This window comes from Polypterus senegalus, chromosome 3, assembly GCF_016835505.1.
Source record: "Polypterus senegalus isolate Bchr_013 chromosome 3, ASM1683550v1, whole genome shotgun sequence".
In the NCBI taxonomy this organism is placed as follows: domain Eukaryota; kingdom Metazoa; phylum Chordata; class Cladistia; order Polypteriformes; family Polypteridae; genus Polypterus; species Polypterus senegalus.
In genome coordinates this window covers 263,444,652-263,464,162 of record NC_053156.1, presented here as the reverse complement: position 1 = coordinate 263,464,162, position 19,511 = coordinate 263,444,652, and the positions used below count along the sequence as shown (strand labels likewise).

General features: G+C 36.8%; 1 protein-coding gene across 8 annotated transcripts in view; it reads right to left on the bottom strand.

Annotated features, from left to right (window-relative positions):
* LOC120526114 (protein EFR3 homolog B) overlaps positions 1-19,511 on the bottom strand; it is a 165,947-nt gene that overhangs the window by 35,147 nt on the left and 111,289 nt on the right. For all 8 annotated transcript variants that reach the window (XM_039749043.1, XM_039749039.1, XM_039749041.1 and 5 more), the window contains one exon: positions 2,998-3,049. In XM_039749043.1, the coding sequence (XP_039604977.1) occupies positions 2,998-3,049 (52 nt within the window). The remainder of the gene's footprint in view (positions 1-2,997; positions 3,050-19,511) is intronic.

Below are 19,511 nucleotides of genomic sequence, written 5' to 3'. Positions count from 1 at the left end.
TACCCTAAACCATGATACTGAACAATCTTTGTTTTCAGATCTTTTGAGAGTTGCTTTGAGGATCCCATGCTGTCACTCTTCAGAGGAGAGTCAAAGGGAAGCTCAACTTGCAATTGACCACCTTAAATACTTTTTCTCATGATTGGACACACCTGTCTATGAAGTTCAAGGCTTAACGAGCTAATCCAACCAATATGGTGTTGCAAGTAATCAGTATTGAGCAGTTACATGCATTCAAATCAGTAAAATTACAAGGGTACCCAAATTTTTGCACAGCCAGTTTTTCATATTTGATTTAATTTCATACAATTAGGTACTGTGTCACAAAAAATCTTTGTTTGGAAAATACTCCAGTACTCAGATGTTCCTAGGAAATGAAAGACATACCACTGTTATCTTTTTTTTGTTGAAAGTAGAGAAAATTATTATTCAGGCTGAGAGGAGTTCCCAAAGTTTTTCATATGACTGTAAGAAAAATAGCAGGATGATATTGTGGAAGGTAGATTATTTAAGTCATAAAAAAGGGCAGAACATCTCATAAATGTCCCATAGCATACATATTTCAAATTATAATGATAAGAATCTAGGACCAGTCCAAAATCAAATGCAATGGTCCACTCCACAACAAAGAAGAACAGACAATAATAGAAATCTAGACTTGTAGCAACTGCAAGTTGCTTGGAAAAGGGCCTAATTGTGGTTAGACAACTGGGTCAGAGCATCTCCGAAATGGCAGGTCTTATGGGGTGTTCCAAATTTTCAGTGGTTAATACCTATGAAAAGTGGTCCATGAAAGGACAACTGGTGAACCAACAAAAGGATTATGGGCACCCATTATGTGCATGGGGAGTAAAGGCTTGCCCATCTGGACCAACTCCACAGAAGAGCTTCTGTGGCACAAATTGCTGAAAAACTTAATGCTGGCCATGAGAGAAAGGTGGCCTTTTGTGATGAATTACATTTTCTTTAAAATTATGTGGGTGTCCAGAAGTGTGTGCATCATTTACCTGGGAAAGATATCGCAGTGGAATGCAATATGGGAAAAAGGTAAGCCAGCAGAGGCAGGATGATGCTCTAGGCAATTTTCTCCTGGAAACATTGGGTCCTGTGAGTAATGTGGAAGTTACTTTGACATGTAATACTTTCCTAAAGATTGCTGCAAACCAAGTACACCCCAGCATGGCAAAAGTATTCCCTGATGGCAGTGGCCTCTTTCTGCAGAATAATTTACCCTGCCACACTTGAAAAATTATTCAGGAATGGTTTGAGGAACATGACAAAGCATTCAAGGAAGCTCAACCTCACAACAAGTTAAAGCATCTGTTGCTAATATCTTGCAGCCAGATACCATAGAACACCTTCAGAGGTTTTGTGGAGCCCATGACTTGACAGTTCAGAGCTGTTTTGGTGGCACAAGAGGGATCTACTCAATATTAGGCAGGTGGTTTTAATGTTGTGGCTGATCTGTGAATAACTAATGTGTACAATCTTGGTCAGTGAGTGCAATCCAATCAATTGACACATATCACTAAACTAAGGAAAGGTGAACTGTACCCTATGGAAGGAATTGTGTATTGTTCTGAAATATATATCGTCCCATGAAGCTAATGATGCTGTGTTTACCCAGTTAAAATTAGTACTGGACAATATCTTCATTTTACAAAACCATTGTCTATTGATACATGTTTAATTAACATGGAATAAATCTTACTGTATATAAAAGATAAATTTCATAGACACTTTAGGTCAGATTAATAATCTTAAATTAAAAGAGCGATCAGTCTGCAACACAATGAACACTTATAGTTAAAAATCTTAATATTTATGTGAACAAAAGAAGCTCTCCATTAACTATACTGGATATGAAAGATTATTTTAATCAATGTAAAGAAAGGAAGACCAAAGTTTCCATCCTTGGCAAATTTAGTCAATTCCTGTTAGGGTGAAATAAATCATTAACACAACAGAAGTTACATCTTTTCAGTCTGGAAAACACATTGTTCTATTTCAGGTCTTCAACTATCTACAGTATATATATAATTCACGAAGGCAAGACACCCATGCAAAGGGGCGTGGATTCACTAAGCCGCAGACAAGTAAGACACCTATGGCGCACGCAGGGAGGAGCCACGCCCACCAACTCTAAGACCATTGGATACGACGACAACTCGCAGAGCCACGCCCACCAACTCGGACGCCAACGACACAGAAAGAACGCCGTCATTTATATTCGTCTGTCGTAGAGGCCTCATGTACCTCCGAGCCACCTTGACTGTTCATAGAGGCATGTTTCTCGCGGAGGTGAGTCGCCATATGCAGCGTGTAAAACGGTTTGCGAGGGGTATCCCATGGGATCCTTAAAACAATCCTTTACAACTGAGGTTAAAACACAATGAAGTAAGAAGTCTTTAAAAACCGAGTTTTCGGTTACGACGCACAACTGCGTGCACCATAGCAAACTGTTTTACACGCTACATACAGCAATTCGCATCCACGACAATGATGACTGCTCCTCATAGGCAAGCCTTTGTAATGTAGAAGGATAATGGAGTGCATACCAACACAGGGTAGAACCTGCTCACACCACACATACAGTGATCAGGGTGTGATTCAGATCTCTTGTTCCTGTAGCTGACAGACACAACATCAATGATTGCAACAGTAAAACAATGCACCATTCGGGCAGTTTTTTTTATATGGACTGAACTGTAAGGTATTCAAGTACTGGCCATTTCAGATATTATTCCTTAACACTGTTTAGAGCGATTAAATTTGTTGGGAGATGATTGATTAATGATGACAGGAGGACCAGGGTATTTGTGGATCGGAAGTGTTTGCTAGGTTCTATTGACACATATAACTTAATGATGATTAAGGGAATTATTTGTGTTTGCATAGCTCTAAGCAGTTATGTTATACAGGTGTTTGAGTTTGTACCTGTTATACAGTATAAATAGGTTAAGAAAAATTAGCTAATGATACAAGAGCTTTGCTTACCTGTAGAAGTGACTTCAGTAACATTACTTGGATCATTCTGCTCCCTTCAAACCTACATTCAAGAGAATTAGAGTGGTTTATTCAACATAGGCAGCTTTAAAATGATTACAATCACTAAGCCTACAAACTGAATATGCTGAGCACAGAGGGCAAGAAAGTACTGTATTTGATTCTGCATAAGAAAAAGAGACAGCAAAACTACAAAAGCATAACAAATAAGTGTAGCAAACAAACTCAAAAGATATCTAGTCTAATTCTGTGGAGAAAATTAAAATGACAATACATTTATAAATGAATGACACGTCATCTATGTTTGAACTCTGCCTTGTACCTGATTATGCCAAAGTAGGTCTGAATTAAGCCCATTCAAAAATGGATATAAGAATAGAGTAATATCCAGCCAAATTATATGTACAAGTGTGGTGTATATCATGCATGCATTTGCTCCTCTTTCATGTTGTTCTTTTGTATATTCCACATGCTGCCAGTAACTCTTAATTGTTTTAATTTTAAGCATGATAAAAGTCTTCAGCAGCTCTAAACAATAAGAGTTTAATTCAGCCACGTGTGACTTGTCTCTTTGATGAATGGTTGCCCCATTCAGGGCTGTTTCCAGTCTTACTCTTGATGCTGCTGAGTTAGATTGCACCCCACAATTCAGATTTGGATTCATTAGCTTTGAGGATATAATACTATGTTGTTATGTTATCTATTACTACTTTAACCACTCATGTCTTATTAATATTTGGTGTAACTTTACATGATAGCAGTTTTCTAATTCTTCCCCATATCAATTTTCAGGTAGGATTTCACATGTAGCTTTCATATCTGTACAGTAGAAGTACAGACATAAAAAACTTGATGAGTTTTATCGCGAGGAGTATAGAAGAAGGGTTGTTTTAACAGAGAAAAATTAGTTTATGTGAAGGGTGCATGTAAATGCAGTAAATTCTCAATGCTTTCAAAGTGTGAATTCATTATCAGGCCCAAAAGGTGATAAAGTACATGAAAATAAGCAAGCTACAAGCCTATGTTATTACAAGGATTATTTCCATGTACAGTACATCGCCTATAAAAAGTATTCCTCCCTTAGAAATTCTCACATTTTATTTTTATACAACATTAAATCACAGTAGATATAGTGTAATTTGGCTTTTTGAAACTGAGCACCAGAAAAAAGTCTCTAAATGAATTATATACAGAAAACACAAAATAATCAATCTCATAAGTATTTAATATGACACACCTAAATCATCACCGGTGCAGCCAATTGGTTTTAGAAGTTACATAATTAGTTAAATGGAGATCACTTGTCTGTAGTCTCGAGACTTTTGTATCCAAGACAGACTTTAGAATGTTTTAATTAATGCTATGTATAATTTAATTTAGAATAAGGAGGGCATAGCATAATGCATAGCAATACAGGACCTAAGTATGAAATAAAAGGAAAACTTTATTTGTCAATGTATAAATGCTGCCCTTCTACAGATCATCATACCTAGAATAATTACTTGTAATTGGTGTGATTTAATGGCATTATGGCTCAGTAGATTAGTGTCCTGGTTTCTAATCTCTGAATGCAGAGCCATCTCTAAAGGTAGAACCAAGAACCAAGCAGTTGGACACACAAGGCCCTACTCTTTGGTGAACCTTGTGCCAGCCAAACCCCACCCCAACTCCAAATTCCACAATCCCTAAAATTGCATATAAATACAATGTATATACAGTACATACATGGTCAAATATTTTAATGAAATGGCACACAAAATTCTTAATTTTACTCACAATGAAATTTATTCTCTGATGCCAAAGCTACATACTTAAACTTGTATTTGTACTCACAATAAAATCTGCTCTCAATCCACCCTCCCACCCATCCACCCTAAAAGCAACACCTCACTACTCCTGGGCCGCAATGATCCATTGAGACAGCCCTGTCTGTGTGAAATTTGTTTAATGATGGCTATGGTTATACTAAGTTAGTTTAACTGGTAACACTGAACTGGTCAGGTGTAAATGAGTATGAGTGCCGTGATACACAACACAGGATGGGCTGCTACTTTGAGCCTCATGCTGCTGAGACAGGCACATCAACACCTTGAAACTGGACAAGCAGTTTAAAAAATAAATGGGCATATGGATGGTTGGCATGATTCGTCCTTTTTCTGCAAGTTTGCTGTACAAGCTATAGATCTGTTAGCTTACTTTAAAAAAAAAACAATAAAGAGTAAATGCAACTGATTCACTGCAGAGAGAAGCTGGCCCAGCTCCCAACTCCCCCATCCTCAGATGCATTAGCTCCCATTTTTGTGAAGACCATTTATATTTACTCGTAAGACACTTCTTCTGCATTTTCTCTCTTACAGCCCTTGACGATCACTCCATTCCTCAACCAGCAATTTATCTTGTGTTTCTATTGTATTTATCTCCAAAACTCTCTCAGCCATCTGCTATTCACTAATGGACACTGCGGAACAGTATGACTAAGGGCTGCTATTCATGTTCAAGGACAGTTGCATTTCCTTCTGGAAAGTGGATAAATATAGACAATCTAAACAGTAATTAGCAGACAAAACTGTACAGAAAAGTCCATAAACCTCCACTTATATTCAACTAACTTTGCCCCTCTTATAGAACACTTTTCTACGTAAATTAAATGCAGTTTTCTTTTAAATAAAGGAAGCTTTTAACACCCAATTCCTATTTGTAGAGTTGACTCATAATATTTTCCTCTTGCCTTCATATTACTGCTTTGGATTAATACATAACAGAATAAAAATGAGGAACTTCAGTACATTTATCATACATGAGTAAAAGGTGCCATGTTGAAATTTTGCAAAAAATAAAAAAATAAATAAATGGAATTAATCTATCCCCATCTTATTAAACCTGCTTGCTCTAGCTTGGGATTACAAGCCTATACTGGCAACATAAGTCTTTGCACATAGTGTCTTTCTACTGCAGGGCACTCTTACATGTAACACCCACATTTATTTTGTTCCTTTTAAGAGATGTTAATTGAACTAAAACATATCTATGACAGTGGGATGAAAACCAGAGTACATGAAAAAAATATATCAGCATAGTGATATAAAGTAAGCTCCACATAGGTAATGCCCTAAATCCGATAATCTACAATATAACTGTGGACTATAACATACACCATTGTGACCATGTGCTGCTTACAATTAAACAAATACTGATTTGTTTTTTCTTTGTTAAGGTAATGACTTGACTACTATAAGTCAGTTCTAGCATGCAGAACTAACAATGCCAGTGCTCTGTCAATGTTTGGGGAAAATAAAAAAAAAATATTGAGCAACTGGACTGGGAGATGAATAAGAAAACATTTGTCAGGAATTGTACTGATACTGTATCAAACCAGAAGATGAAAATTCAAAGCACCAAATCACAATACACAAACCAAAAGATGGGAGATAAACCCCAGCCAAGTTTCAACACTCATAAATCAAACAAAAAGCACTCAAAAGCAGCAAATTATTTTGGAACAAACAGAACAGAATGTTGCCATCTTAAATAGTGCAAAGCAGCTGATGTTGCATGGTGCAACTTATGGTGGTGACCCACTAGCAATAAGACTTGTTGCCAACAATATAATTTACAAAATGACATTGCCTGTAAACCTAAATGGGACAGATGTGATAAAATACATAAAATTTAAACAACAAATAACTTTACACCCAAAAATAATTAAAATAAAGGAAATAAATTTCTTAAAATATATTTAACTGATCAAAAAATCCACTAAATATATATATATATATATATATATATATATATATATATATATATAGTGAGAAAGTTGCCATACTGCGCCCGTCCCAGCGCAGACTGACATAGAGGCACATATAAAATCCAAACAAGACTTTTATTTTCTTCAGCTGGAGGGCTTGTCTTCTCCGTGAACCCTCCAGCCACAACACAGTCCCAAAGCACTTAACCCACAACATACAATCCTCCACTTTGGCACCACCACTCCTCCCAGGCAACCTCGCCCTCTTCCTCCCGATTCTGGCTCCTGAGTGGTGGATGCTGGCCCTTTTTATAGCTCACCCGGAAGTGCTCCAGGTGCTTGATCACCTGTTGCTAATTGCACTTCTGGGCTGGGCTGTAGAGGTGTCCATGTTGGCTCCGGGATCCATGCAGCCCTCCCTGGCGGCCACCCCAGATCCCCACAGGGTTGTGGAGAACTCCATCTCCCATGGAACCCTGTGGGAAACTGAGGCACCATTGTCAACCAGGCAGGCTGCCACCAAGCATCCTTGTACTGAAGACCCGAGCATGGGAACCAGCTGCCCGCCACAATATATATATATATATTTTGTATATATATATAACATAACACAACATATAATGAGATTGTCGGCTATACTGATCAATGTATTAAAACGGGGTGCCCAATACATCGATCGCGATCGACCGGTAGATTGGAAAGGTAGTGCAGGTAGATCTTTTTTTTAAACGTTAGTCTATCATATATCCTCCCTATGGCATTTGCCACTTGATTGACATACAGGGTGGCCAGTCAGAGATATCTTCTCTTCTAACACACTGGTCATCCAGCATGCACGATCAAATGCGCAAGCTACTGAAAAACTCCGGCTGTGATCTAGTTAGCCTTCCAATTTATACCGATTAAAGAAGGGATTTAAAAAAAAATTGTTTGGGGAGGGTATGGGCTGGATGTGGAATTGGAAGAGGATTTTTTTCTCTCACAATGTCACAATCGAAGTGCGTTTGTCTGATCTGTCAATCTATCATTGCTATTCCAAAGAACAAAAATGTGGAAAGGCACTTTCGAACTGTTCATAAAAACTGCGAAATTGACTTCCTTCCGAAAAGTGATCTGAGAAAGAGAAAGGAGAGGGACCTAAAATCGCAGTTAATCGGACAGCCCGTCATTTTTCACTCGGCTGAATTCAAAAGCAAAGGCAGACACACTGAAGCATCGTTGCAGGTGAGTCACTCTATCATTAAGCATAAGAAGTCCTTCCAAGATGGAGAGATGATAAAAGAGGCCTTCGTTGAGACTGATGGCTAGGGAGAAAGTTCTGCTGAGATTTCAAGACCCCTGGCCGGAGAAAAAGTAGTTTCTCCTTCTCATTAAACATGCAGAATACAAGTAACTTAATAACAATCTATGGCCGCTAGACTTGGCATTTTTTATTCCGATCTGACCAGCATGTTGAATAAGCTTAATTTACAGCAGCAATAAAAAGAGAACTCCATGGTCAATATGATTAGCTTAGTAAATGCTTTCAAGCAAAAAATGCAACATCTGTCCTCAAAGCTGCAGCGCCTTGCTTTGGAGAACATCCAAAACCTCACGTCAGAGCTGGAGAGGCAACGGAAGGTGTGTGTGCAACTTGACAACATTCGCTACACAGAGCAGATTGAAAATTGCCTATCAGACTTTGACAGATGGTTTCAAGTCTCAGTTTTACTTGAGCCAATCACTACATTTAAGTGCTATCCATTTAGGGAAGATGTTGAGGGTGATTCACTCGCATCAAAAATTGCAACACTGTTTCACCTAAAACTCCTCTACAGTGGAGGCTGAGATTTTGACACTACATGATGTCATCTGGGGCTCTTGGACAGTTTTGGAACTTACTCACAGTGGAAAAGTACCCAAACATGAGGAAATGTGCTACCTTCTTGACTGCATTAATCGTCTCTACTTATTTATGTGAGTCAGCCATTTCCCACATGAAGATTATTAAATCCAAATATTGTAGTGACCAAAAATATATGGAATTGTTATTGTGCCATAAAGGTTATTCGGTTATGCAAGGTACAACAACATATATTTTATGTATAAAGTATACTCAGTATATATTTTTAACAGTAGCTCGCAAGTCAAAAAAGTGTGGGCACCCCTGTATTAAAAAGTTAAATAAAATCATACTAGAGTATTACTGCACTTTTCAAAACTGTTTCCAATCCTTGGCTAAACCAATGAACAAGAGTCTTCAATAAGAAAAATACTCTTCTCCAGAGTATAGCATGGATTGCGGGGTGGGCTGTGTCAGATATACTGTACATGGCAGAGAACCATTTTAAATCTTGTTGGCCCAGTTTATCCCTTTAAATCTGGCAGAGGCTAAAGCAGCATAGTAACAATCCCAGCAAAAAAATATTTGGAGAAAAAGAAAGAAAATAAGAGTAAGTTTAATATTAGTTTGGAATGACCTTAGCTTTATATTCCAGGTATAATCAAGTCAGTCCATGGATGGCAACAGTATTGCCAGACATTCACTATAACTGATCTCATAATCAGAAGCTAATTATTGGTTGAGTATGCAGCCCATTGCTAATCTGACCTTTTTTCTGATTCTAAGCTCTTTGTTGGAATTTAAAATAAGATAGAGAGCTATTCTTGTAGTATTTAGATAGCTAAAGTTAAGCAGTACATAAACAAAAGATCATATCTGAAGGTAAAAAATACAATTTTCTATATAACATTTTCACAGCTAGTGAGGCTGATGATACATTCTACCAGAGTAATTACAGTAGGGTTCACCCCATTGCAACTGGTGTCCTGTTCAGGGCTTATTCCTGATTTATGCCCAGTTCTGCTCCAATAAGATCTGACTTCCTGTGACTCCAAAGTTACATCAGTTACTCTGATTCATAACAGTTCTAGTTAACCACATAGATGTTGGTTCCAGAAAAGCATGTTAGTTTTCATTGTGTTTTTAACCATAAAATAACTACTCATAACAATTAAGGCAGTTTTGACAAGAATAGGGCAATCCGTTACAACAAATATCTTTACAACGAAATTTTCATTACAATGAAGTATTTTTATGGTCCCAACAGCTTCCCCATATGACACGAGTCTGTAGAAATCTCGTTACTACGAAGTACATTCAGCAGATACTTTCATTATACCGAAGTGCCCAAAAGACCTTTAAATGCTTGAATGAATCATCCACTGAGCAGTTAGTTCTGTGGTCGGAGCTCAGTTGTGCACAACGATCCCCAAACAGAAACACTGAATTTTTTTTTTCTTTCTTCGAACTTTCCTTGTACTGTTTTTTCTTTTTTTGCCTTTTTTATTTCCTGCAGTTTTCAGTGATACTTTTTGCTTATTGCTCGTCAACATTTGAAAAACATCAATTGGAATTTAACTCATTTTCACCCTCCTATAGAAACGGCAGACACGAAAAACTATAACAGTTCATATTAGAAAAAATAAACTTTACTTTTTTGCAGCTCTTGATTGCGGCAAAATAAAAAAGACATTGCCAGTGAATTTGGAATTTCGCCATTGACACTTTCAACTTTCTTGAAAGACAGAGCAAAAAAAGAAGAAAAATCTCGGGTTGCAAACGTATGTGAACTGCTGCATTTGAAGACATTGAAAAAGCAGTTTTTATGTGGTTCAGTGATGCTCGTTCAAGAATCATTCCCATTAATGCGGCACTCATTCAAGAAAATTTAAGGTTTGTAAGCTCTCTTGGGACCTCCCCCAACTAGACAGCACGCCAAAGAGTGTCCCGAAGTGCGATCTCTGCGTCTGTACGGTGTAACAGCAGGATCACAGCTATGCTGCGTCTCTCTGCCAAAGTAAACAGAAAAGATCTCGATGGGTGATGCAAGGTTAGGAGCACATACATTGTAAATGCAGATAACAGGATTACTTGGTCACTGACCTGGCCACGACCCTGCATGACTACTGTCGGATTAAAATTAACGCGAAAGAAGCTATTGAAATAATTGCAAATGCCTGAACACAAGTTAAAGAAAGCACTATAGTAACAAATACAGAATCTCATTACAATTAAATTTTTGTTACGACAAAATATTTTTGAGGGAGTTCGTTGTACAGAAATTTACCTGTAGATCTTATTTTCTCTAAAATCACATTTTAAGTTAATATTTGAAAGTCCTCAAAATGGTCACTGTACACCCTTGATAAAGAAGACCCTGTGTTCCTTTGAGCAGGAATTGGAGCCAATGCGTCAGGTTTCACAGCTGTTCCTAGCAAGGCTGAAAGGGACTTGTGATTGTTTCTTCCTGAACAGCAATAAAGTTTTAACTCCTTGGAAAACCTTTTTTACTCTACTGTGCAATTATGTGACCCAAGCTCGACAATCTTTTTAGTTTTCTTGATCACTTCTGTTCACTATCAAGTACAAAGTGACAAGTTCACTTTGACTCCCAGCTTCTTCTCGGTAGGTGGACCTTTAAGTTTCAAACCTCCAATTGTGTAATCAAATCTAACATTTTACTTACTTTGTGTAATACTTTACTTTCGAAAATTAAATAACTGAGAAAAAGTATATATCATCTGCCATGAATCTGCCCAGGCCTGTATGCTGTCCAAATCCCCCTGTAATGATTCTGCTTCTTCTGCTTTTATATTATTAGCCACCCCATCTAATTTGGCATTATCTGCAAATTTAACCAGTTTGTTATTTATATTTTTATCCAGATTGTCTATTAAAAACAGTTTTGGCTCCAGCACTGATCCCTGGGGGCCACTATATTTAACGTCACCCAATATGGAAAAGTTCCTCTCACTGTAACATTTTATTAGTATATTAGGACAAAAATTTGAAAATTAAGATGAGGCCATTCAGTCCAACAATGCTCACCAATCATATCCACCTACAGTAATTTCCTTAAAATAACATCAAGTCTACGTCTCTAAAGTCCTGCTCTATAACTCTGTAACACATTACTTGGCAATTTACCCTGCCTATGGTTATCTATGTGAAGAAAACAACTTCCTACCATGTGTGCAATATTTATCCTTAACACGTTTACACCTGTGCCCCGTGTTCTTGTTGAAGAACTCTTTTAAAGGTAACAGCATGGTTCCACTGCCCCAATTACTTTCATAATCTTAAAAAATTCAACCATGTCACCTCTTAACTTTTGTTTTTTAAACTGAAAATGTTCAGTTCTTTCAGTCTTTCCTCAAAGCTCATACTTTGCAGTCCTGGAATCAGCCTATATCTTTTTGTAGCCTGGGGACCAAATCTGCATACAGTACTTGAATAAAGCCTCACTAGGGTGTTACATAACTTAAGAAAAACCTCCCCTGATTTGTACTCTACACAGTGTGCACATAATCTTACATTCTGTTGGACTGAATGGTTTCTGTAAAGTGTCTACATCAGGGGTGTCACAAATCCTAGAGGGCTGCAGTGTCTGTAAGTTTTCTTTCTAGCAACGTTCTTAATTAGCATCCAGCTACTGCTATGAACTGAACACATTTCTTTTACCTTGATTTTAATTAATTTTCTTTTTCAAATTTCAAAACCCTTCATTTTTTTCTTTCCTCTTAACCATCAATAAAGCAATTATTAGATGCAAAATGAGCCAAAGATGACCAGTTAATGAAACTCAGTCCCTGGAGATCACCATTTTCAGTATAACCAATTTCTTCTCTAGAAGCTAATTCTTGCTGTTAATGAACCACATTATTTAATTCTGTGGCTTCTTGGTGCTCTCATTCTGTCACATCAGGCATTTTCAAAGCTGTTGGCTTTTCCTTTTTCTGGGAGCACCATGAAAACAATTTGTGGAAAATAGCAGTGTTATAAATTATTTATTATCTGCAATTTATGTGGAAGTCTTGTTATGTTTCACCACTATTTTTACATCCCAGTGATGTTTTGGTTTGTTGGAGAATTCATTTATATCAGTAGTTGCTCATACTGACAACTATTTCAATGGCTTAAATATATTTTACACAGTATTTTATGCCATGATTATTTTTCATGGATACTGCCATTAGCTGTTTTCACCCTTGGTGCGGCGAAGGATTAAAGGTCGTCCTGATTAAAAATATGTTATTTTTAGACTTTGATTTCAGTTAACGTTTTTGAATCCTTAGTTACAGAGATTTTTTTTTAAATATTTTATTGAAACAGGCATTATGTGGTGTGCACACAGGTGAGAATGGTGTGAATTTAGCTGACCGTCTGTTGGGTCACTTTGCATCTCATTATTATTTGAGTGCTGAAATTAGCTAAGGGTGTCAAGTTCAGGGCTGAATTTTGGGATTTTATGGCCTGTTTCTCTATTAGACACCATTTTGCGTAACCATCATTAGGGTTGCATCCCGCGTTTCTAGGAACATGGTCTCTGAGTCGTAACTTCAAATTCATCTGCACAACTGGATTAAAGGTTAGCGCCTGCACCAAGCTTTATCCAATCTGTGGATAAATCCTTTAAAACGTTAAAACAAACCCTCTGTTTGTTATTGATATTCCTGTTTTGTCTGGTTTTTGACTTCTTGCCTGATTTTTGACTTTGATTTTTGCCTCTTGTCTGGATCTTGGCTGTTTTGTTTGATATTCCTGTTCTAGATATAGATAGTGACAGACAGTGATAGAAAGATAGTGACTATAATTTCCTAGGTCCTTCTCATAAGGGGTATTTTCCAGTTTCAGACCTCTCATTGTGTATTCAAATCTAACATTTTTACTTCCTACGTGTTAATACCTTACATTTATTTGTATTAAGTTTAAATTCTTAGCCAGATCCTTTATATATTTTAAAAACAGCAGCAGCCCCAGCACTGTCCCCAGAGGCACACTACTTTAAACATCACTGTTGGGTTTTCTTTCACTCCCAACTGCTTTTAAATTTTGGGATAAACTTGTCATGCATTGTATATAAGACATTTTTCAAAACTACCTTGACTGCACACAAAAGCCCATCCCCGTTTATCTTTTTATAATGTTATACAACTTCTCAAAATAATCCCATCTAAAATTTAAGTTTTAGTTTTTGAATAAGTACTCTGCCAAAATACATAGTATATATATGAAAAACAATAATTTTATTGTTAAAACATAATAAAAAATAAGACAAGAAAATACTACAAATTTAACATGTCGAGTAAATATTTTTCTCAGTTTCACACATTTTCTGGCAATTGTGTAGATTCGATCACCACTGAATACTTATTAAAAGAACCCACAAATAATATCAATGAACAGAGTAATCTGAAGAAACCAGTTCCCTGTATTTCTGTCTCTCACATAAGCTACTTTAATTGGTACTGCCAGTTTTCTCATTGACCAGCTAAATCTCAGTTATCAGATCTCAGGGCAAGGCAAGACCCACTTATAAAGTAAACAGGTATTGTTAATTGGAACACAATTATTACTATTTCGAATTGATGATATGGTATGCACTAGAAGGAGGATCAATGGTAAATGTGGATCATCAATAACTCCAGAAAAAAATAATCCATGGACATTAAGCTAACTGATATGTTATGGGGAATGGGCTGAAAGTTGGAAGCTCAACTGGTATGACTGCAGGGAAGGAAAAGGACCCAAGAAACATCTCACCCTTTAGGTATGTATGTGGGCTCAGGAAAACAGGGAAGCTTGAGGACACCAGAGAAAGCTCAGGGGAAAGGCTAACAATAAAACTTTTAGTAATCTTCCTGACAATAAAAATGGTCCTAGGAAATGCACAAGGATCAGCCTCAAAGTAGAGCTGTGTGGGGAAAATGTTCAGATTGGAAGAGAGGAAGGAGAAAAAGAAAAAATTTGAGAGAAGAACAGGAAAGCCATGTTGTGCTTGTGACATGGCTGTGATTGGTGAAGCAATCTTTATTTTATATTTTTGTATGCTATTGTGCTTTTCAGAGAACAGTAATATAAGTTCAATTTTCAAGAAAAGCTTATTATATTTGCATGTGAAATTCACCATATTTTGCACTTTTTCTTTTTTACATTTTTTTTTTTTTTTTTTTATTATTTATTTATTTATTAATTTTATTACAATCAATACATAGCAATCAAGTTTTACAAAAAAAAAGAATTATGCTAAGAACAGATCGATCCCCACCCTTGAGAGAGAGAGCAAGCCAAACGGTGTAAAATTTAAGGCTTTTAAAAATACCTAAATCAACAAATTCTCTGTGCTTTATAAAATCATTTCAAAATATTACTGATTAGATCCTGCCATGTTTTGAAAAAAGTCTGCACAGATCCTCTAACTGAGTATTTGATTTTTCCAATTTTAAATAATATAACACATCAGTTTCCCACTGACTTAAAGAGGAGAGTTTGGGTTCTTCCAGTTTATCAGAATAAGTCTGCGTGCCAACAGTGTAGTGAATGCAATCACAGTTTGTTTGTCTTTCTCCACTTTAAGACCCTCTGGAAGAACCCCAAACACAGCTGTTAATGGGTTAGGAGGGATTGTGAGTCCAAGACTGTCTGAGAGGTAATTAAAAATTTTTGTCCAGAATAATGTTAATTTGGAGCAGGCCCAGAACATGTGACCTAGTGAGGCTGGGGCTTGGTTGCAACGCTCGCAGGTTGGATCATGCCCTGGAAACATTTTGAGAGTTTTAGTCGAGACAGATGTGCTCGATATATAATTTTGAGTTGTATAATTGTATGCTTTGCATATGGAGCTTGAGTGAATTCTCTGCATTGCTACTTTCCACTCCTTTTCTGATATATTAATTGAGAGGTCATTTTCCCAGTGTCCTCTTGGATCTTTGAAAGGAAGGGATTGTAAAAGGATTTTATATATTGTAGAGATGGAGTCTAACTCCTTGAAATTGAGCAATAATTTTTCCAGCGTGGATGAGGGTGCAAGATGAGGAAAATCTGGAAGGTTCTGTTTAACAAAGTTCCTGATTTGAAGATAGTGAAAGAAATTTGTAGCTGGAATGTTAAATTTGGAACGTAATTGTTCATAGGATGCAAAGACGTTGTCTATATAAAGGTCTCTAAGCAAGTTAATTCCAAATTTTTCCAGATATTAAAACTGCATATGTTTGTGAGGGTTGAAAGAGGTGGTTCTTTTGCAGGGTGCCACAGAAAGAAGCTTCTCCGTCTTAAAATGCTTTCTACATTGGTTCCAGATTCTAAGTGAGTGGAGCACAATTGGGTTATTAGTGTATTGCCGATAACGTGTGTTTATTGGAGCACAAAGCAAGGAATACAAAGAAGTACTGCAGGATTTTACTTCTATTGCGGTCCATGCCTGTGTATGTTCTTCTATTTGTGTCCAGGTTCTTATCGACTGTATATTTGCGCCCAGTAATAAAACTGGAAGTTAGGTAGAGCCATGCCGCCTTCTGCCTTTTGTCTTTGTAGGGTCGCTCTTTTGATGCGTGGATGTTTAGAATTCCAAATAAATGAGGTTATTGTTGAATCTAATTGCTTAAAGAACGATTTATTAATGTATATTGGTATGTTTTGAAATAAAAAGGAGCTTAGGAAGAATATTCATCTTAACAGTGTTAATTCTTCCAGCTAGTGTGAGATGAAGGGTTGACCATCTATGCAAGTCTTGTTTAATTTTTTCCATACAGACACGAAATTTTGTTGATAAAGAGCTTTATGTTTACTTGTGATGTTTACCCGAGGTATTTAAACTGTTCTGCAATGATAAAAGGAAGGGTGTCTAATCTAATATTATATGCTTGCGAATTCACGGAAAGAGTACACTTTTATTCAGATTAATTCTGAGACCAGAGAGCTTTTGAAATTCTGTGAGTGCTGCTAAGACTGCAGGCACAGAATTTTCTGGGTCCGATATATACAGTACCATGTCATCTGCATATAATGAGATTTTCTGTTCCAGTCCTTCTCTGCTAATCCCCTTTATCTGATCAGTATTTCGACAATGTATTGCCAGTGGTTCAATGGCAATTGCAAACAGCAGTGGTGACAAAGGGCATCCTTGTCTTGTGCCACGTTCTAGTTTAAAGTAGTCTGAGCAAATGTTATTGATGCAAACTGAAGCTTCTGGGTTAGTATACAGTAATTTAATCCATGCACAAATGTTCGGGCCAAACCCAAACTTCTCCAAAATAGTAAAAGGTATTTCCATTCAATCATGTCGAATGCTTTTTCTGCATCCAATGATAATAATATTTCTGGGGTGTTTGATTTAGTTGGTGAGTATATTACATTAAACAGGCGTCGAAGATTTGAAGATAAGTGTCGGCCCCTAATAAATCCAGTTTGGTCTTGTGATATTATTGAGGGAGCACTTTCTCCATCCTTCTAGCTATGATTTTAGAGAGTATTTTAACGTCGTTATTCAGAAGTGAAATTGGTCTGTATGATGCACATTGTAATAAGTCCTTATTTTGTTTTGGAAAGACAGTGATTAGTGCTTGGCGAAAGGTTTGTGGAAGAGATTGGTTATCTCTGGCTTCTGTAAATGTTGCTAATAGGAGGGAGCTAGCTGAGCGGAGAATTTCTTGTAAAACTCTGCAGGGTAGCCATCAGGGCCTGCTGCTTTTCCACCTTGGAGTGACTTTATAGCATCCAGTAATTCTGATAATGACAGAGGTTTATCGAGCTCCTCCACACTAATAGCGTCAATTTGTGGTATCTGTAATTTATCCAGAAATGCATTAGATTGTATATTGTCTTCTTTAAACTCAGTAGTATATAGGGATTTATAGTAGTCTCTAAAAGTGCACATTATATTTTTGTGTTCGATGATTTTATCTCCATTCGTGTTAGTAATTACGAGATTGCGTTGCACTTCTTGCTTGTGAATTTGTTGCTAAAAGCTTATTAGCTTTCTCTCCATGTTCATAATAATGATGTCTGGATTTGTAAATTAGTTGTTCGGTTTCTTTAGTTGTCAAGAGGTTTAATTCTGAATGTAGAGCCTGCCTCCTCTTATGTAGAGTCTCGCTTGGTAGTCTGGCATGTTCTTCATCTATTTTAGTAATTTCGCTTTTTATCTCTGCTACTTTCTTCGCTCGGATTTATTTCTGTGGGAAAGATATGAGATAATCTGTCCTCTTAAGAAGGCCTTAAGAGTTTCCCAGAGTGTTCCTGCAGAGATCTCAGGGGATGTATTTGTCTCTAGAAAGAATTCAATTTGTTTGGATATAAATTCAGTACAATTCTCGTCAGCTAATAGAAGCGGATTGAGACGCCATCTGCGGGGTGAGTGTATGGGGCTTAGTAATTTCAGCTCCAAGATCATCGGAGCATGGTCTGAAATAACAATAGCATCGTATTTACAAGATTTAATCTTAGGCAAGAAGTTATTATCTATAAAGAAGTAATCAATCCTTGAGTAGCAATGATGTACTGGTGAGTAGAAAGAATATGTTCTTGAATTTGGGTTTAAAAACTCCAGGGATCTGATAAGTTGTGATCAGTTATAAACTTTGTAATTATCTTTGCGGTGTTAGTTGCGTCCCCCTGTGGAGGAAGTCTTATCTAAAAGTGGATTTAGAACACAATTAAAGCCCCCAGCCATTATAAGTTTATGAGTGTTCAGATTGGGAATGGATGCAAATAAATTTTGTATAAATTCCTTATCATCAACATTAGGTGCATAAACATTTATCAAAATCATTTTACAGTTAGATAAGTCTCCCATGACCATCACATATCTCCCTTCAGGATCCAATACTACATCTGATGCTACAAATGGTACTGTTCTATGTATGAGAATTCCCACCCCTCTAGTTTTCTTTGTAAAACTAGAATGGAACATTTGGCCAGTCCAGTCTTTTGCAGCGGAACTGATCCTTACTTAGTAAGTGGGTTTCCTGTAAAAATACTATTTTAGCATTTAGACCTGTTAGGTGAGAAAGTACTTTCTTTCTCTTTAATTCGTGATTCAGGCCTTTAACATTCCAGCTTACGAAGTTAACTGTCCCATCATGGAGACACTGATTCTGAGTTTTTGGTGTCATATTATAGTCTTAACTGGAAGTGAAATAGTTTAGGTCTTAATTTCCTATTCCCCCAAGAGTTGTTGCCATGCAGCTTATTATTACGTTGATAGTTATAATTATAAAGATTGAGATGATAGATTAGATATAGATCAAGCCTGCTCTCTTTCTCTTCCCCTTAACCCCCACCCTCCCTTTTTGCCTCCCCAGGTGAGGCTAAAACCCACTTCATGCAGTCCCAGTCCTCTGACATACCCAGAGACAGAGCACGTCCAAAGCACATCAAGCCCCCATGCAGTGGCGCTTTAAGGTTAAAAGATAGAGATATCTGTTACCAATATAGTCTTTAAAAGAGGAAAAAGAAAGAAAAGAATTTTGCACTTATATATATATATATATATATATACATATACACATATACATATATATATATACATACATATAATCTTCATCAATTTTAGTGCATTAAGATGATATCCCCAGATAATAAACCCAGGTGATGGTGTTAAAGATGTGTCCAAAACAAGCATAACAAGTCTTAATGCAGTAATAGCAATAACAGCAAACCAAGGGTATGATATTGAACAGTCTCATTTAGGGTACACATGAAATAATTAGAAAAGAAAAAAAAAAGAGGAGGAAAACGTAATTAAGCACAATAAAACACAAACATTTAGCCCTAGTAATACTAAGTAATGATAAGTAATAAGTAAGTAATAATAATATAAGAATATGAGAATATATGCTGATAAAAACCCGTATTTTAAAACAAATAGATCAGACAGTAGATTATTAATCCTAGCTTTATCATTTACCGCCATGACTCACAATTATGTATCAGAATAGT